General features: G+C 36.5%; 1 protein-coding gene across 2 annotated transcripts in view; it reads right to left on the reverse strand.

Annotated features, from left to right (window-relative positions):
• Positions 1–725: 725 nt before the first annotated feature.
• The window catches only part of LOC131049029 (serine/arginine-rich splicing factor SC35), a 60860-nt gene continuing 47036 nt past the window's right edge, over positions 726–14549 (reverse strand). The window contains exons 4-9 of one of the 2 annotated variants that reach the window (XR_009106650.2): positions 2413–2479; positions 1966–2037; positions 1617–1868; positions 1389–1522; positions 1103–1263; positions 726–819 (exon numbers count right to left, since the gene is read on the reverse strand). Coding sequence is in view for 1 of the 2 variants with exons in the window: in XM_057983030.2 (XP_057839013.2) it covers positions 1259–1263; positions 1389–1522; positions 1617–1868; positions 1966–2037; positions 2413–2479 (530 nt within the window). In the remaining variant the exon portion in view is untranslated. Of the gene's footprint in view, positions 1264–1388; positions 1523–1616; positions 1869–1965; positions 2038–2412; positions 2480–14549 lie in introns of both variants that reach the window. The other variant, XM_057983030.2, reaches the window with a different exon arrangement.

Raw genomic sequence — 14549 nt, forward strand, 5'->3', positions numbered from 1 at the left:
CACGGAACTCCATGGCGTGCATCAGTTTTCTGTTTTTTTAAAACGTCTAATTTTCTGCTTATTAAGGTTATAACTTTCACTTTTTACAAGGCAGAATTGAAAAAAAAATTAAATTTGCATTGTTTTTTGACTTTACAAGCCGCCCAGCCACCCAGGTTCGACTGGGTCTGCCCGGGTTCGACTGGGTCTGCCCGGGTTCAACTGGGTTCGACCCCGGGTTCGACTGGGTTCGACCAGGGTCGAACCCACTCTGGGTTTTTCGAACCCTGGTCGAACCCAGGTCGAACCGGACCCGTACCACGTACCCGGTCGAACCCGGACCCGTACCAGGGGGGCCCAGAGGCGAACCCGGTAACTTAGCTAAAGAGGCAGCAACTTCAGAGCCAAAAAAGAGAGAAAAAAGACACATCAACCCCAGGACTTGCCCCCCCAAAGGCCTGCACAGAACTGGAAAAGCCCTCAGTACAGTTAATGCGTTGTAAAATACCCCTCTTGCTCACAATTGTTATCTTGTGGGATTATTAACAACACAGTGACAACACACGCACATAGAACCCAGAAAGTTGTATAGGAATTTTAAAATACTTATTCCATGGAAATACCAACCCAAACATTCAACATAGTGTAAGAGCTGCATACCAAATTAAAAGTTCAAATAGAACACGCCCTCTTGAAGATTTGCATCCCCCACCAATCGTGAACATCAACATTTTAAAGGCAGCATCAAAATCAACACGAAAATTGGATGTTATTCTCTCTCATCAGCTACAACAGCATCATCATCACAGCAACCAGCAGTGTTTCCACGTCCCCAACTAACTATCACATCTCAGTCATAGTCCAGCATAAGTCAGGACTAAAAAAACTAAAATAAAATAGTAAAGCACATATTAAAGTATGTCCTCTACTGAATGAGGGCACAAGTAAAAAGGCTGCAAATTTGTTACTTCCGGTCTAGAAATGACTTAACTACCAAAAAGCACCTCGTAGGGTGTGCACAGTGAACTTGTCAGAACCAACATTTAGCACCCCTCCAAATAACCAACCCACCGATACTGAAGATTATAAATTAATGAGATAAAATTCAGGTGATCAGACTAACCATCTTGATCTAACAATATAACTCCTCGAACATACTGAACAACCAATGTGTCACTCATGTTCAACACCAGAAGATGTACTTGAGACAAATCTATTTGGAACACCACTGGCATATGAAGCTACGTGGATCTACAGCAGCTTTGCAAACGAGATATGACTATCCTGCACAAGGTTATAAAAAAAGAAGTTTCAACATAAAAGCTGAAACTCAATCTAAAAAACATTTACTTCTACACTTGTACAGGATACAGATCCATGTATGTAACAGACCGAAGTTATACAAGCACCTGAATTACTAGGTCTTGGAGATTCACTTCGAGCCTTTGGTGACAGACTTGTATGGGCAGGAGACCTAGCAGGTGGGCTAGACTGATCTTGGCTTCGACGCTGCGGAGATCGACTGCGGCGTACAGGGGAACCACTGGGAACATGACAGAAAATCCATCACATTGGTAACATTCAAATACCATCCCCAAATTCATCATAGGATTTCTTAATCTTGCACACCAGCATACCTATCAATAGGACTCAGAGATCTTTTCCTTCTCTCACTTCTTTTGTCCCAACTTTGACTCCTGCTATGGCTGCGAGGGCTGACACTGCGGCTCCGGCTGCGAGGGCTGGCACTGCGGCTCCGGCTGCGACTCTGGCTCCAGCTTCGACGACGATATTCCCGATCTCTTTCATGATATCTGTGTCGTTCATATCTATCACGGCTCCTACTCCGTCTCCTATGATCTCGATACCTATAATCATCATACCTTCTCCTGCAAAATACAAAAAAAAAAGCATAAAGCTCATGCCAAGATAATTTTCAATTTAACAGAAACAGTCAGTCTCACTGTCGCAAAGACCATTCCTGACCTGGAAAGCCGAGGACTGTGACTCCTGTATCTCCTTGAGCTAGGAGGCTCTGCAGTTAGCCTTCCTTTATGACTGCAACATGGAAGCATTTTGATTGGCAAATAAATTGTAACTTATTTAAACCTTTCTCTTGTCCAAAACAAGAATGCAGGAGAGATAAGCAGACATGATAAACCATTGACAGTATTCAATCTTGATAATTTTAATACAGAATGAGTTCTCTGAGTCTACAGCTGCAGTTATTTTGTAAAAAGCTAGTCGAAATTTAAAATCGCTCTTGTAATTTTGCCAAGACATCAGTACAGATTATTAATAGAGTAATCTTTAATTAATTTTTGTATGGACCTTGGAGCTAAAATATCCGAAGGTTAAATCCTAATTTTATTTGTCAAGGAAAAGGCATATTTGTTTCCCTTGTCAAAACACCAAGCATATCAATGAACTTACATTACTTCTGCATTCGGACCATATTTTGCAAACTGCACAACAATATCTCTTCCATCAACATTCCTTCCTGCACTCACAGATAAATAGATCAACTATACCCATATAAATTGAAACATACATTCAGTAGAAGTTATTTGTGATGAATATGAGATAATTTGACCCATTTTACCCACAAGAAAAAAACCCTCTTCTAATTTGAAGAGTCTAATTCTTTGACATGTTCAGACTCACACTCCACTAAAAGAGCAACCTACCTTACAAATTGTATTTCAAGCTTCAAATTTCTGTTCCAAGATATAAATTGCATGATATCAAATCATCACTAAATTACTAATGCTACTGCACGTTTTAAAATGTAACAACCAGTCAACTATGCTGACTTGAAAAATATGCAAGCCAATTAACTTGCAAAACCAAAGATCAACAGTCAGAACTTCCTGAAACTTAACCAACTCGTTCAATTTCCCAAGTCTCAGTGAGCGTGAAAGTAAAACTTGTTCTTGGCAAATATAAAGCCAAAATAAAGTAAATTTGAACTCTTTCCAAAACAGTAAATCACAAATACTTCTTAAGTGAATGAGAAGACTAACATAATTGCATTTTTGTCCTGTTTTGCTATGGAAACCAGATTTGCCAATAATTTTTTGCAAGAATTTCAGTTTAAGCCTTTAAGGTTAAGAAAGTATAAAAACAGTTTATCAACAGCTAAAGAATTTGCATAGAATTGCTTTTATAAAAATATATGTATAATTTGTATTTTCGAGGAATTATAATTTGTATTTTCGAGGAGTTATTAGTTACCTCCCCTCCCCAACCTCATAATGCCCAAACTCCTGAAAAATCCAGAACTGAGAAAGTAGTAAGATTGTCTGTTTTTGTCATAACTCTTACAACAGCAAAGGAATACTGCAGTTTTTAGTCAGAAATCAATTAGTGTAAAGCGAAGGATACAATGACTGGAAAGGGAAGGGTCAGGAAGAGAATTTAATAATGTAGGTAGTGACAAGAGGGTAACAACCCTCTCTAAGTTGAAATTTCTAGTATAGGGTTCATAAAGGGACCTTAGAATTACCTCAAAAGAAGATAAATCCTGCAAATAGGGTGTTTGGGAAGGAAAAAGATGTGCTTCTGCAGAAAATGAGATCTTGCCTAGAGGCCATGAGGTGGATGTGGATATAATTTAAGGTTAACTTCCATAGACTCCTCACAAAAGGGTTAATTTGCAGATTCTTGGGTCAGCTGACTGGATAAAAAGCTTGGACTAAGAAAACCTGGGAGACCCAACGGGACTACAGGACCTGCCCATGCCAAGAGAATAGTTTATTGCGATATCAGATAATATTCTGTTAAAAACAAGACCTTCCAAGGAGACCCTTATTTCTTAAGAAATGCTGGGCTTTTTGCAAAGCAACCGCATATTGGTTTTATGCCTGCAGATTACGTGCCATCCATAACCCATGTGGACTTTTCATGATGCCCTTCTGCATGAGTTATGCATGCTATTTTCAATTCCAAAAGAGATTTTACTAGATTTTTTTTTTAAACCTCCCAAACAAATCAATTTTTTTGCACCTGGTAACTATGATGAAAGGAATATGTGTTTCAAGTGCTGGGAATTTTCATTTTGGGATATACATCTGTTCTTCTAAAGTGACTTTGGGAGGAGAAGCAACAAACAATGCATGGATCTGCATAGAGCTTGAGATGGACCAACTATTCGTGGAAAGTGTTACCTCAAAGGTACCTAAAGGTTTAAGTGGATTCAAACAATAGATTATAAGTGGTCATCTGGCAACAGAATGCCAAAAATCAAAAGCATTATTGCAAAATGCTATGGCAAAAAATGAAAACTCAAAACTTCTAAAAGCCAAAGTGAAAATACAGTCAATAAAAGCATGGGAGAACCGAACAATGGAGGAGAAATTAGCAAGCAGAATCCAAACAGTACAAAGGATAGAATCTTGGATTATGATGAGGCAGTGATGGCTAGAAATGGTTTCAAAGTTGATCTACAAAAATAACCGAAGGACAAAATCTTAGATGAGGTTGAGGTAAGGCTTCAAGGATAATCTACAAAAATCACTGAAGCCAGTTATGCATGAAGGGTGGGTAACCAAGGAGATCGAACATGTAGAGGCAGAGGAAGCAGGTGCAATAAATTCATAACAGCAATCAGTGGAAAGAAAAAGAGGGAAATGTTAGGAAAGGACTACAGGAAAAGTGCCAAAGGGATCCCAACCTCTATAGGAAGACATGTTGTAATAGAACTTCGAACACAAGCCAATATTGAATACTCAACAACATAAGCAAATTGATTTCCATGCAAGGAATTTCTCACATATCCATTGAAAAATATGCTTGTATGTTAACAAGATAACAAAATATAAAGGCAACTCTGTAAATGGCATGTCTTGCAAACTATCTAAGTCTTGTACACAAGCTTAGTTTAGACTGCTTTTGCTAAAGATGTCTCAAACTTGCTTGCAAGTATAAACGTCTTTTCCATGTCTTGATGTTGTACGACTTGAACCCTTTTTAATTATATACCATTTTAACCTTTACCAAGAAACAAATCCAATGTTACTACCACCTTGCAAAAATACAAAACTCAGAACCTTAATATAACTCATCAATTGGAAAGCAATTTAAAAACTAGTGTCAATAAAGGCATAAAAACAGAAACTATGAAGGAAATAAAAATAAGTTTCTGCTGTTGATGTCAAAACCAAACAATCCATGGTGCTACTAGTAACAATTCAACACCTGCTACTGCATACCCATAACCCGTACTATCCTAGTATTACTAAAGCCTCTCCCAGCACTGGTGTTGCTATCCATAATTAATCACAATGATACACTTGCAACTCAGCATATCCAAATGAGTTGCAAAAATATACAGGTTGTCCACAATCAAGTTGAAAAAGCCATAGAAACCTTTTTGTTATTCAGAATTACTAGACTACTTATTGACATTACCATTTTTTATATAAATTTCAAACTCTCTATACCTGAGACTCTCAGAAATAGAACTATTATAAATCTGTATCTCACATTGAACACAGCAGAAATCTTTTATTTAATTTCTAGCCCAAAATAACACTTTGCATTCAGCATTATAAATCTTGATATGAATTATATAAAAGCTAAAAAGATGAATATGTTCACTATGTTTGGGCTGCAGGTCCAGAAGAGTTCTGTGAAGCAAAGACAAACAAATGAACCGTTTCTAAAGAGATAATAAGATAGAAGAAAAAGGTCTTGTAGAGATCATACAAACATATTTTACCGCTCAAAGTTCAGGCTTGCCCAGCCCTTTTGTCCATGCTATCTGCATTCTGGCCCATAGAAAAACAATGGTTATGGTCACTTTGGGATTAATAAAGCAAGGAACAGTCACATGGAAATCTTCAGTTGGATGGTTAAGACCCAATGTCAAAAGAGGCTAACAGTCTTTAAGCTGCTCAGTGGAAAAAATGCATGCCTGTTAAAGGCAAAAGATTGAGCGGTATGACTGTTGCTTGCTGCACAGCATTCAAAATAGCAAAGGAAACGAACCAAGCATATTATTGCATATAATTTACTTGAATGAAGGTTATAAAGAGAAGCAGTTATTGCAAAACTGTTGAAACATCCATCAAGCATTCCAGTAACCATCTTATATTATCATTAAATTAACAAAACAAATATGAAATATCCTATCTTAAAATCAAGGTGCACATGGAACAACTTCGCTGAGTAACTAGTGAAATCAAGCACACATTTTTACTCATCTGTAGTATATTTTATCAAATGTGTACATTCTGTCAGCGGTCAAGTCTGTGTTGTAACATGTAATACATTCATAACTATAACCTTGAAGCTATTTCAGTTACATTGTGGCTTTTGACCTTTCCCTGTTATGACTCCCAAACAGCCTACATGCATAGTAATTGAGCAGATCATTCAAATCTTATCTTCAAAAGTATTTATTGGTAATCATCTTGAAACTATCCTGACATGGTCCTTTCCATATAATTTGTTTCTTCTAATGCAGTGACTTCGCCGTATGATTACTGAGATCTAGAATACAGTTGTATGCATTCCACTTACAGTATTTTCTTTCAACATGTAAACCTAATATCAGACTTTATCAGATCTATGTTGTTATTTGATCTTATCAAAACCTTTAATTTTTTTCAGTTTCAATATCACAGAGAGGCATCTCAGTCTGCCCTTTATGCTCCCATCATGATTTAGCAGGCCATCCACATCTCATCTCCAAATACAATTTCTTGGTATAATCTCAAAACCATTCTATCACGATCCTTGCCAGTTACCATAATGCAGGCAAATGGTAATTTTTATCTCAGCCAAATGTAGTGTCAACGATCTCTCTCAACCTATTATAGCTCTGTGGGCTGCTGCAGTATCCATATTTCAATTGTTATTAATATTAATACTCACTAAGTTACCAGGAAATAGTTAAAGGTATAGGAAACTCTTAATTTATAGGAACCTAGTTATGGTTAGTTTAGGAAATATTTATAAATAAAATATAAAGCTTTATTTTGTTTCAGGTATGGAAGGGGTGTAAGGAGAATTTGGTAAAGTACAACTAGTATACATATCCTAAATATGTCTATCATAACATATCTTAAATACATATCAATTTGGAACTTATTGTTTTGATCGGTAAAGGTTAGTTTTATATTGATTCTCAAAAAATCATACAAAAAACCACATATATGGCCTTTAACCATTGGTCTCAGCATGAATATCTACAAACCCCAGATAAACCCCATTTTTACAAAAAAAAATAACAGTGTCTCCATATACAGATATTATCTCTTTACAGCCCCCAGAATATACGAAAACATGATACCTATAGTCTTCAGAAAGGCCTACCAGCAACTATAGCCAAATATACAAAGTTCTTAACGAAACCAAAATATACCAATAATTTGCTCGCCAAGTTTACAGCAAGCAATGCTGCTTTGGAGAAGGTCAATAATGGTACAATAACAGTCATGGAAGATAGTGTCATTTGCAGGGATGATTTGACAGTTAAGGCAATGATGATGGCCTATCTTTCTTAAGACCAAATTTTCAAAACTAGACAAGAAATGCAGTCAAGAAAGAGGGTTTCAAAGTGGTAAGTTTCTCAAAAAAAGACAGAGATTGAAGTTGAAGACAGCAATGTGAAGGAATAAGATATTAAAACAAAGTAATGTAGCAGTTCAAAATCCTTGAAAACCCCACGCCTCGAGAAGCCTAGTCAACTTTAAGATCAATTACATGCCCCTAGGATCATGCAATCAATTGAAATCATCATGCAGGCTGTTGAGACCAGTTCAAGGCTTAAAAAGTGGAGTTTTTGTGACATGTATATCAATTCAGGCCTAGTTGAAGAACTCACATGGGTAAACGTTCAGTTGAGAAGAATTTTGGGCCCACAATCAATCAGTTTGGATTAACTTTAAAGCCTTGATTGCATACTTTTCAAAGTTGCACGACGAAGATGATTGCATCATGCAAATTAAAAAAGTCAAGGATAAAAGACATCAATTGGAGTCAATTTAGAGACCCTCATGCAAATCAGAAGTGGAGTTCAACTTCAAATTCATCTTTCAGTTGAAAATGAGACATATTTTCTATGTAACATTCTTTGTAATCTCCTTTTCTTTCTTGAGTTCTTTCTATTTGTTTATTGCACACAGCAAAAGCGTAAGCATTGTAACTCAGTTTTAGAAGCAATATTCATTATGTATCAGCAACTCCTTTGATTCAGTAAAGAGTAATAGTTTCCATTTCAAAATTTCTTGTCTCTTACGGTGATGAATGATATGATGCAATTATTGTGTTTTGTTTATGAATGCTTTAATTCTATCTTATTCAAGCAATGTTGAAGCAAGAAAGTTCATGATTCATATTGGTCATAGGTTGTGATAGTTGATTCTAATGTATTGAAGTTGCGAAAGCTACTAATTTTTCCTTCAGGCAAACATTAAATTTGAATCCTTAATATGAAATACTTATGTATTACATATTCTAGATTTAGTTGTCAATGAACAAAAGTTTTTTTGAAGCAAATTGTGATTTAGGGCAGCAATTAGATTTTCAAAATTCGGTGCATCACCTCCTAGATCCATAGATTTCCATTTCAAAGTTATTTCATCATTTTTCTTGTCAAATCAGTTGTTTTAGGAGGTCCATCAAGGGAACCAGCCCTCTCTGGAGATTCATCTTTACCATAAACCACCCACACCTTGAACATTGTCTCATGTTTCTTAAAATAGCTAAGTTTCAAGCTTAGCTTAGGTGAAATCCTTCTTGACAACTATTTTGTTGTCGCAAAGGATTGCACCTTGGCTAAGCCCAAAACTTAGCTATCCTATGAAACATATGATCATCCTCAAGCTATGGATAACCTATGGTGAGGATAAACTTCTAGGAAGGGTTGGTTCCCTTGATGGGTCTCCTAAAACTAGTCATTTGACAGAAAAATGATAGAAAGACAACTTTGAAATGGAAGTCTACGAATCCAAGGAGGTGATGCATTGAATTCATGAAGTTCTAACTGTTGTCCTATGTCAATTTTGCGTCAATAATAACTTTTATTTGTTCACAACTCAATTTAAAAACATGCAACACATAAGTATTTCATAGGAAGGCTCAAATTCAATGTTTGCTTGAAAGAAAACAATGTTTTCACAACTTCAACCCTATGACCCGCATTAATCATGTTGTTCTTACATCAATCTTGTTTGAATAAAACAAAATTTAGAGGATTTGAATACAAGTCACAAAAAATACATCAAATTATTCATTCACCATGCAACACAAGAAAGATTGAGAAGGAACACTAGTGCTTTTATTGAAAAAAAAATCTTCTTGTTACAAATACTAATAAATTGTTTCTAAACTGAGTTACAATGTTGTATGCTTTTGTTGTGTGCAATAAGTAAAAAGAAAGAAATGAGAAAATGAGATTATAGAAATTGTTTTACAAGAAAAAAATCTTTTTTTCAACTGCAAAATGAATCTAAAATTGAACTCCACCTCTAATCTGCATGAGAGCCTCGAAATTTGCTGCAGCTAAATGTCTTTATCCTTGACTTCTTCAATTTGCATAAGGAAATCTTCTTTGATCGTGCAACTTTGAAAAACGTCCAAAAAATTTCAAAATTGTTTTGAACTAACTGGTTGTGGGCCCAAAACTCCCCTTGACTAATGTTCTACCCATGTGGGGTCTTCAACTAGGCTCAAACTGAAGCTTATGTCATATAAACTCACATTTTTCAAGCCTCCAACTGCTCTTCAACTGTTTACTTGATATTTCAATTGATTGCATGATCCTAGAATAATTTCCTTATTCTAGAAGTTTGTGATTTAACTTAAGTTTGCCTTAATCTTCATAGGGCATAGGGTTTCTTCTAGCTTTTCCTTAACTGATGCTTGTGAAGGACTATTCATTTGTTAAAATTATTTCTAAACCCCTATCACTCAAGGCTCTCATCGCAAGATTCATAGGTCTTCTAATTTTGATATGACTATCATTTTGTGATATGCACCGTTGTTCTTAACTTTGAAGGGTAGCTTTTTTGATAGGAAAAGTATTTGTTGACAGTATATATTATGATTCCAACAACAGTGATTGGCATTGTTCCCCTTTTATGATAACTGTCATGACTAACTTTCTAAACATCAATGTGACTATCCTTTTTCTCACGACAATCCTCACTCTAATGATTGCATTTATTTCAATGTTCTTGACTGCAACTTTTTGTGATTCTCTCCAATCTGCCATTGAAACTTCTGCTATAATCTTAGTCTTTCATTGTTTCTCTTTTATGGATCATGATGTATCTCTTTCTCTCCAACCAAGAATGATAGCTACGTTTGTTTTTCATTGTTATATTGAAACCATTTTGTGGAAACACCTGACCGATATTACCATATACCTCATGTCCTTCTAGATGACAATAGCCAAAATATTCTCCAGCCAATCTCGAGCCACACATCCTGCCCCTAAAGGCCCAAAGTTGCCTTTCAATGCTCCATCAAAATTAATTTTAACCCATCTCATCTCCAATTTCATCCATTCTATGTTTCTATCCTTACTAGAGAATGGATTAACCTCTGAAGGCCCCTTAACAAGCGAAATATTTAGAAATTTTAATTTACTTTCAACTTATTTTATTTTACTTTAGAAATATTTATTTACTACATATATGAACACAAAGTTTATTGTATCTACATTGTTTATTTTTTGTTTTCGTAATACACTTATTTTACTTTTGTAACTTTCAATTTTACCTTTGGAAACTTATAATCTAAAGCAAAAATTTATTTGCATCTGTTCTTTTATATTTATATTTTAAAAATTTGGTAGCTCGGTGGTAGAGCACTCCAGCAGCATATGGAAGGTCCTAGGTTCGAGTCCTAGCTGGTCCATGTGTCAACATGGTATCAGAGCAAGGTTCATTCTAAGTAATCATATTAACAATAAGCTTTCACCTTCAGTTTGTTGTTTTATTTTCAAGATGGTGACAAGTCTGAAAGTAGAGGACGGACTTGATGGGGCTCTTAATCTTACCTCTTGGAAGGTTCATGTTCTCCTTGCCCTTGAGGAGATTGATCTGCTGTAGTTTGTAGAAGATAAGGATTTCCCTGAGCCCTCAGATCCAGAAGAGTTAAAGCAGTTCAAGAAGAATGCTCTTAAGGCCAAGAAGTTCCTAATTGATTTTGTAAAGGATTATCGTGTCCCAATCATCTCCAAGTTGCCTTCAGTCAGGGAGATGTTCAAACACTTTAGAGGGAATGTATGAGATCAGCAACATCAGCCAGGCACTTACTCTAAGGCAGCAACTACTTCAAGTCAAGATGGGTAAGGGAGATTCGGTGATGTCTTTCTTCATGAAAATTTCAGAATTGAAGGATCAACTCAGCTCCATTGCAAATGAAGTTGTGGACAAGGACATTGTCATGGTTGCACTAAATGGACTTCCTGATTCTTGAGATCCATTCATTCGAAGCAGTAGCGGAAGATCTGAATTTTCCACATTTTATTGCCTCCGGTCTGATTGCATTCAAGAAGAATCATGCTTAGCTCCAAGAGGAATGCTCAAGGGCAATCATGGAGGTGACCATCACATGCTTGCATCTCAATGTGTCAAAAGGAAGGGTGGTCATTGGAAGAAGAACAACTTCAAAAGAAATAGAGATTTCAGACCTCTTGTTGCTCACGATTCAAGGAAGAAGCCAAGGGATCTTTCACGTATCCGTTGCTTCAAATGTGATAAGTTTGGACACTATGCTAAAGAATGTCAGAATCTGCCCAAGCAAGGAGAAGCGAACCTGAAGTTGCAAATTCGAAGGATAACGAAGACTTCCTCTTCATTTCTGCCTTATCCAGCAATGTGCCAACTAACAGCAACACTTGGTTGATAGACAATGGTGCATCCAAACATATCACGGGATACTGGGAGCACCTCTCAAACTTAATGGAGAAAGAGTCCAACATTCATGTGGTAATTGGTGATGATGTTCGGTATTCGATAAGAGGTTTTGGCAATACTGCTTTAAATTTAGAATCTGATATCTCCTTGCATCTTAGTGATATTTTATTTGTTCCTGGAATTAAAAGAAATTTAATCTCCATTTCTGCCCTAGAAGATAAAGGTTATCAAGTAGTATTTTCTGAGGGTAGAGTACTTGCATGGCCTAAGAAATCTAGTTTTAAATTTGCTCGTGTTATTGGAAATAGATATGATAGTTTGTATAAGCTTTCAGCTCACCCTGTTCAAGCACTCATTCATGAGGCTCTTGAATCTAGCGAGCTATGGTACAGAAGGCTAATAATTTTAAGATCAGACAGATAACAGTAAGCAAAAAATAACAAAGAAAACACACATAACACAGCACTACCCTGGGAAAACCTCCCTCTTGGAGGTGAAAAACCTAGCAACAAGTCTCAGATGTTTATTAGGCAATAATCAGAAGTGATTTTACAATATGCTTCAGCACTTGAAGTTGTCAGCACGTAATGGACAGTAATAGCTTCAACCTAGGGAGTGAACTTATCTACAATTCGGATGTTGCTGTCCCAAAGATGAAGTTTGCTGCCCTTTAAATGGAATTCGCTGACCTCCTAAGGTGATAGCAGTGCTTCAGATAAGGTTCGCTGAGCTTCCAATAATATTCGTTGTTTTCTGATAGTGTTCGTTGGTCCCATGATTGTGTTTGTTGTGCACTCAATGATGATCACTTCCTTTAGATGATGTTTTCTGATCTCTGATCACAATATGTTGATCACTGAAGTAACTCGCTTATGACAGATAGGAATGTATTTTCCAAAATGTATATCTAATGTTTGTAAATGACTTTGTATATATATGTGACAAACTAACCTAGAAGCCTTAGGTCAGCCTTGCTAATTGATTTCATAATAATCTAAGGTTGGCGCCCAATATAGGGTCAGACCAATAATCATTTACAAGTTACATTATATATAGGTCTTGCCCAATATTCATAGCAAGATATAATTACAAGTTAATGTAATCTGAACTTAGCTATTATTTCAACACTATCTCTTAGCTAGAGAGGATTCAATCAGCTATAGTGTAATCATACATCATGGACTTCTTTATGAGATTCATCTTGCATTGGCCGCAGAGGAAGAATGTAAATTGCAAGAAAACAATCAAAAATTTTCATCTTGCATTGCCCCCAGAGGATGGATCCACCTTGCATTGCCCGTAGAGGATGGAAGAGGTCTTTCACCTCAACTTTCTCCCAGAGAAGGATATACTGTCACCATGCATTACCCGCAGAGGGTGGAAGATGCTACTTGAAGCATCACTGAGACTAAGACTCCCTCTCAGTCATAGTTGGATTCTCCACAATTCCAAGCCTATCTCTAAAGTATTCAAAATTCACACAAACAAGGGGCTTGGTGAGAATGTTTGCAACCTGCTCCTCAGTGCTGACATATTTCAACTCTAAGGCACCTCTTTGTACCACATCACGAACATAGTGATAGTGAGTTTTCACATGTTTTGATCTGTCATGAAACACAGGATTAGCAGACATTTTAATACAACTTTGATTATCACAATGAATAACTGTTGGTTCCCAAGGTTGTCCAAACAACTCAACAAGAAGCTTTCGAAGCCACACTGCTTCTCTTGATGCAACACTCAATGCAATATACTCAGCTTCTGCAATACTCAAGACTGCTAAGGACCGTTTCCTGTTGGCCCAGGAAATCACAGCAGAACCCAAACTCAAACAGATACCTTAAGTGCTCTTACTTCCTGCCCAATAAGAATCTGAGTAACCTTCCAAGGTAATGATAGTGTTGATTGGATACTTCAACCCATATCCAACAATTTCGCATAAGTACCTCAGAATATGTTTGGCTGCAACAAGGTGAATGTGTTTTGGCTTGTTCATAAACTGGCTCAGTGCACTCACTGCATAACAAATGTCTGGTCTAGTGTTCAACAGGTACATCAAGGATCCAATCAACTGCCTGTACTCAGAAGGATCTGCAAAATCAGAGTTAGCTGCAAATAAACTCAATTTCTACTTTCCATAGGAGTAGACATAGGTTTGTAATCCAATATTCCAAATCTATTCAAAATATCAACACTATATTTTCCTTGATTTAGAATGATTTCATTATATCTTTGGCACACTTTTAACCCTAGAAAGTAATGCATTAGACCTAGATCCTTCATTTCAAATTTCGTAGCTAATTATTTCTTACATCTAATGATGAGACTATCTTCACCAGTTAGAAATAAATCATCCAAATATAAAACCAAAATTAGCTTTCATTACCAAATACTTTAAAGTAAAGGTTAGGATCAACATCATTCTTGCAGAATCCTAGACTTACTAAATACTTATCAATTCTTTCATGTCAAGCTCGAGGGGCTTGCTCGAGGTGCTTGCTTTAGGTTTATTCTAAGTAATCAGATTAACAATAAGCTTTCACTTTCAGTTTGTTGTTTTATTTTCAAGATGGTGACAGGTCTGAAAGTAGAAGACAGACTTGATGGGGCTCTTAATTTTACCTCTTGGAAGGTTCGTGTTCTCCTTGTTCTTGACGAGATTGATCTGCTGCAATTTGTAGAAGATAAGGATTTGCCTGA

Source organism: Cryptomeria japonica, chromosome 11 (genome assembly GCF_030272615.1).
Source record: "Cryptomeria japonica chromosome 11, Sugi_1.0, whole genome shotgun sequence".
NCBI classification, from domain to species: domain Eukaryota; kingdom Viridiplantae; phylum Streptophyta; class Pinopsida; order Cupressales; family Cupressaceae; genus Cryptomeria; species Cryptomeria japonica.